This window comes from Bos javanicus, chromosome 29 (assembly GCF_032452875.1).
Source record: "Bos javanicus breed banteng chromosome 29, ARS-OSU_banteng_1.0, whole genome shotgun sequence".
Taxonomy (NCBI): domain Eukaryota; kingdom Metazoa; phylum Chordata; class Mammalia; order Artiodactyla; family Bovidae; genus Bos; species Bos javanicus.
This window is the reverse complement of record NC_083896.1, coordinates 42,079,172-42,085,679: the sequence shown is the minus strand read 5'-3', so window position 1 is coordinate 42,085,679 and position 6,508 is coordinate 42,079,172. Positions and strand designations below refer to the sequence as shown.

General features: G+C 41.0%; 1 protein-coding gene across 1 annotated transcript; it reads right to left on the bottom strand.

The window, feature by feature from the left end:
• Window positions 1–1,398, bottom strand: LOC133241872 (transmembrane protein 216-like). The gene has a single exon (XM_061407780.1). It carries the CDS (start codon window positions 936–938, stop codon window positions 567–569), a length of 372 nt encoding a protein of 123 aa, XP_061263764.1. The 5' UTR covers window positions 939–1,398; the 3' UTR covers window positions 1–566.
• Window positions 1,399–6,508: the final 5,110 nt, after the last annotated feature.

Here is a 6,508-nt window from a genome sequence, read left to right as displayed (position 1 = left end):
TTAATTTGTTAACAGAAAATACATATTATAAAACAATGTTTGTTTCATGATGAGAGTAGAAGACTAACACTATGAGTCACTTAAAAAGTTCTGGAGTTCAGTCGTAGAAATGGGATGAGCAGCTTTTGTATCACTCTGGGAGGACACCCTCCTGAGGCACCCCATGCTCCTGCAGGACATGTGGGGCACAGCATACATGGGGGAGCGTGTGGCTCAGGTCCTGCTGGAAGCCCAGGGAGCCTGCATGGTCCATCCAAGATGCTCTGGCCACAATGATCAAAGAGAAAAACCTGGGGACAGAAGGGAATTGGTTCCTGGAGGGGCCAGGAAGACTATAGCCTTGCCCCTCCCTATTCTGGACTGTAGAAGAGTCTCCTGGGCTGATGGTCCTGGTTGAGAAGATGGTGCCCAGTGGCCTTATGCTGGGTTTGTCCCCCAGGTGTCTGGGCCAAGGAAAAGCTGAAACTTTTTCTAACATGACCTGCCACTTCTCAATGGTGAGGCTGAAGTACCAAATGTATGTGTGGTCTCAGTGTGTGAGAGCTGCTGGCTGAAATTTTTGTACTTTATGTCCTGTCCATACTGGAGGAAGTGGCCAGGGTTAGCACCTCAAGCAGCAGCTCTGAGCTACAGAAGAAGAGCAAGATGCTGTTCATGATGGCTTCCAGGCGGATCACAAAGGTCTGCAACAGCAGGTAATAGGAGGCCACCATGGTGGACAGGAAGGTCAAGACCACATTAATAACATGTGGCATCTTCCATTGGCAGAGACTTCCCTTTGTACCAAAAAATAATCCAATTACTTCAGTTCCAAGATACAGGAAGAGCATCATCACATCCGGCACTAGATTGGCTGTTGGAAATGGGAGCAGGAGATCTTTAGACAGAAATGCAAAGGGTTCTAGCAGGAAATAGGTAGCACAATACCATCCATTCATAAAGGACAGGATTTCCAGGAGGGTATCTCACCTCATGGTACCATCTTCAGACTTCATCTATTAATTTTTTCTGTGTATTTTATTCTCTGTGTTACTCTTTTAAATAGATTTTTATAAGATTTATTTTTGGATTGTCTATTGCTAGTGTGGGTCAGATGGTAAATAATCTGTCTGCAATGTGGGAGGCCTGGGTTTGATCCCTGGATTGGGAAGATCCCTTGGAGGAGGGCATGGCAACCCACTCCAGCACTCTTGCCTGGAGAATCCCCATGAACAAAGGAGCCTGGTAGGCTACAGTCTATGGAGTCACAAAGAGTTGGACATGACTGAGCAACTAAGCATAGCACACACATTGCTAGTGTAGAGAAATACAACTGAGTTTTACAATTTATTTAGTATTCTGCAAAGTTGGTAAACTCATTTGTTACTTCTGATGGATATTTAGTGGATCCTTGGGAATTTCTACGTACAAAATTATGTCATCTACAGATAAATACAGTTGTATTTTTTATTTTCTTTTATATATATATATATATATATATATATATATATATATATATCTTGTATTTATTTTCCTTCTCTTAGTTACCCTCACTAAAACTTTGAATACATTGTTGAATATACATGGTGATAGTTGACATCATTATATTTTTCCTGGATTTATGGTGAAGAAATCAGTTTTTCACTATTTAGGATGAGAATTTCTGTAGGTTCTTTATATTTTCTCTTTATTAGGGGTTATAGTTGATACACTCCATAATTGTACATCTTGTGGAGATTGTACATATGCATACACTTACAATACCATCACTACACTAAGGAACTAACCATACTATCTCCAGAAATTCCCTTCTGTTCTTTTGAAATCTTTTTAAATGAACACAACATAAGATCCATCCCTTTAACATATCATAAAATGCACAATACAATGTTGCTAACTAACTAACTAACTAACTATATACATATATATATATGTATATAATATATAGCCTTATTCATCTTGAATAAAAAACTTTATACTCATTGGAAAATAATTTTCAACTTGCCCTATCCCTTTAGCTCCTGACAACTACCTTTCATTGTACTCTCTTCTTTTATGAATTTGACTATTTTAAAACCTTGTATAAGTAGAATTATGCTGTATTTGTCCTTCAGTAATCAGATTATTTCAGGTATCATAATGTCTATATGCTTATACACGTTGTCCCAATGGCAGGATTTCTCCTTTGTTATGCACAAATAATATTGCATCTTAAGCAAGACTTAAACACAGACTTGGGACTCTAAAAATCTTCAGAAGAAAAAGATAAGGAAGTGGGGTGGTCCTAAGATGGTGGAAGAATAGGACGGGGGAGACCACTTTCTCCCCCACAAATTCATCAAAAGAACATTTAAACACTGAGTAAATTCCACAAAACAACTTCTGAATGCCAGCAGAGGACATCAAACACCCAGAAAAGCAGCCCATTGTCTTCAAAAGGAGGTAGGAAAAAATATAAAAGACAAAAAAAGAGACAAAAGAGGTAGGGACGGAGCTCCCAGGAAGGGAGTCTTAAAAAGAGAGAAGTTTCCAAACACCAGGAAACACTCTCACTGCCGAGTCTGTGGAGAGCCTTGGAAGCACAGAGGGCAACATAACAGGGAGGAAAAATAAATAAATAATTAAAACCCACAGATTATGAGCCCAACGGTAACTCTCCCAGTGGAGAAGCAGTGCAGACGCCTGCACCCGCCACTAGCAAGTGGGGGCTGGGCAGGGAGGCGGGGGCTGCATTGCTTAGAGTAAGGACCAGGCCTGAATGTCCCAAGGGCAATCTGAGTGAACTAACTTGGGCTAGCAAACCAGACTGCGGGATAGCTACCATGCGCAAAGCCCTAACCTAAGACACCGCCAGGCCCATGCACAGAACAAAAGACTGAACAGAACTAGCCAGCTGCAGACCATCCCCCTCCAGTGACAGGCAGCCAGAGCCAGAAGGGGGCAATCGCAGCCCCAGAGAGATATCATCTACCAAACTGCAAGCAGGCTTCTTTCCTAAGACTTCTTGGGGTCCTGGACATCAGCCTGCAAAGGTGCACTGGTTGTACACCCAGAAAACCAAACTTCAGGGATGGGGGAGGTGATAAGTCGCAGCGACCGCGCTTGCCAAACACCTCATCACCTGAGCTGCTCGGACCTGGGAAGGGCACAAAATGCAGGCCCAATCAAGTCTGCGCCTCTGAGGACTACCTGAGTGCCTGAACCTAAGCAGCTTAGACCTGGGAGGTGCATGCAGCCCAGGGCCGGCCTCGGATGGTTCCGGGTGGAGCAACCTAGAGCCTGAGTAGTGTGGGAAGGGAGGGCACAAGCGCCATGAGTGGGGGCAGGCCCAGTGTGGCTTAGACACTGCGAGCACATGCCAGTGTTATTTGTTTGCAGCATCCCTCCCTCCCCACAGCGCGACTGAACAAGTGAGCTTAAAAAAGTGTCCACCACCGCCCCCTTATGTCAGGGTGGAAATCAGACACTGAAGAGACCAGCAAACAGAAGAAGCTAAAACAGAGGGAACCGCCTTGGAAGTGGCAGACGCAATAGATTAAAACCCTGTAGTTAGTACCGACTACATAGGAAGGGGCCTATAGATCTTGAGAAATATAAGCCGGACCAAGGAACTATCCTAAAATGAACTGACCCCACACTGCCGACAACAACAGCAGAGAAAGTCCTAAATATATTTTTACTATTTTTACGATAATTCTTTTTTTTAATTTTTTAAAAAATTTTAAGTTCTCTATTACTCCTTTAATTTTCATTTTTATAACTTACTATTACTTTGCAAAAAAAAGACGCTATTTTTTAAAGCAAACTTCATATATATATATATTTTATAATTTTTGTGACTTTTTTTTTCTTCTTTTCTTTAATATTGTATTTTTGAAAATTAAACCTCTACTCTAGATTTTTAATCTTTGCTTTTTGGTATTTGTTATCAATTTTGTACCTTTAAGAACCCAATCTTCAGTACCCATTTTTATTTGGAAGCAAGATTACTGGCTTGACTGCTCTCTCCCCCTTTGGACTCTCCTTTTTCTCCACCAGGTCGCCTCTGTCCCCTCCCCCCACACCTTCTCTTCTCTACCCAATTCTGTGAATCTCTGTGTGTTCCAGAAGGTGGAGAACACTTAGGGAACTGATCACCGTAAGGATTTGTCTCTCTCCTTTTGATTGCCCCATTTTATCCTCCTGACCACCTCTGTCTCCTTCCCCCCTCTTCTATTCTCTGTATAACTCCATGAACATCTCTGAGTGGTCCAGACTGTGGAGCGCACATAAGGAAGTGATTACTGGCTAGCTTACTCTCTCCTCTTTTGATTCCACCTCATCTCATTCAGGTCACCTCTAACACCCTCCTCCCTCTTCTCTTCTCCATGTAACTCTGTGAACCTCTCTGGTATCACTCACTGTGGAGAAACTTTTCATCTTTAACCTAGATATTTTATCAATGGTGCTGTATAGAAGGAGAAGTCTTGAGACTACTGTAAAAATAAGACTGAAAACCAGAAGCAGGAGGCTTAAATCCAAATCCTGAGAACACCAGAGAACTGACTCCAGGGAACATTAATCGACAGGAGCTCATCAAACGCCTCCATACCTACACTGAAGCCAAGCACCACCCAGGGGCCAACAAGTTCCAGAGCAATACATACCATGCAATTCTCCAGCAACAGAGGAACACAGCCCTGAGCTTCAATATACAGGCTGCCCAAAGTTACTCCAAACCCATTGACATCTCATAACACATTACTGGACACTTGATTACACTCTAGACAGAAGAAATCCAGCTCCACCCACCAGAACACCGACACAAGCTTCCCTAACCAAGAAACCCTGACAAGCCACCCATACAACCCCACCCACAGCGAGGAAACTCCACAATAAAGAGAACTCCACAAACTGCCAGAATACAGAAAGGCCACCCCAAACTCAGCAATATAAACAAGATGAAGAGGCAGAGAAATATCCAGCAGGCAAAGGAACAGGATAAATGTCCATCAAACCAAACAAAAGAGGAAGAGATAGGGAATCTACCTGATAAAGAATTCTGAATGATGATAGTGAAAATGATCCAAAACCTTAAAATCAAAATGGAATCACAGATAAATAGCCTAGAGACAAGGATTGAGAAGACGAAAGGAAGGTTTAACAAGGACCTAGAATAAATAAAAAAGAATCAATATATAATGAATAATGCAATAAATGAGATAAAAAACACTCTGGAGGCAACAAATAGTAGAATAATGGAGGCAGAAGATAGGATTAGTGAAGTAGAAGATAGAATGGTAGAAATAAATGAATCAGAGAGGAAAAAAGAAAAGCGAATTAAAAGAAATGAGGACAATCTCAGAGACCTCCAGGACAATAGTAAACGCTACAACATTCGAATCATAGGAGTCCCAGAAGAAGAAGATAATAAGAAAGACCATGAGAAAATACTTGAGGAGATAATAGTTGAAAACTTCCCTAAAGTGGGGAAGGAAATAATCACCCAAGTCCAAGAAACCCAGAGAGTCCCAAACAGGATAAACCCAAGGCAAAACACCCCAAGACACATATTAATCAAATTAACAAAGATCAAATACAAAGAACAAATATTAAAAACAGCAAGGGAAAAACAAAAATAACACACAAGGGGATTACCATAAGGATAACAACTGATCTTTCAATAGAAACTCTTCAGGCCAGGAGGGAATGGCAAGACACACTTAAAGTGATGAAGGAAAATAACCTACAACCCAGATTACTGTACCCAGCAAAGACCTCATTCAAATATGAAGGAGAAGTCAAAAGCTTTACAGACAAGCAAAAGCTGAGAGAATTCAGCACCACCAAACCAGCACTCCAACAAATGCTAAAGGATATTCTCTAGACAGGAAACACAAAAAGGGTGTATAAACTCAAACCCAAAACAATAAAGTAAATGGCAACGGGATCATACTTATCAATAATTACCTTAAACATAAATGGGTTGAATGCCCCAACCAAAAGACAAAGACTGGCTGAATGGATACAAAAACAAGACCCTTATATATGTTGTCTACAAGAGACCCACCTCAAAACAGGGGACACATACAGACTGAAAGTGAAGGGCTGGAAAAAGATATTCCGTGCAAATAGAGACCAAAAGAAAGCAGGAGTAGCAATACTCATATCAGATAAAATAGACTTTAAAACAAAGCTGTGAAAAGAGACAAAGAAGGACATTACATAATGATCAAAGGATCAATCCAAGAGAAGATATAACAATTATAAATATATATATGCACCCAACATAGGAGAACTGCAATATGTAAGACAAATGCTAACAAGTATGAAAGGGGAAATTAACAGTAACACAATAATAGTGGGAGACTTTAATACCCCACTCACACCTATGGATAGATCAACTAAACAGAAAATTAACAAGGAAACACAAACTTTAAATGATACAATAGACCAGTTAGACCTAATTGATATCTATAGGACATTTCACCCCCCAAACAATGAGTTTCACCTTTTTCTTAAGCATACACGGAACCTTCTCCAGGATAGA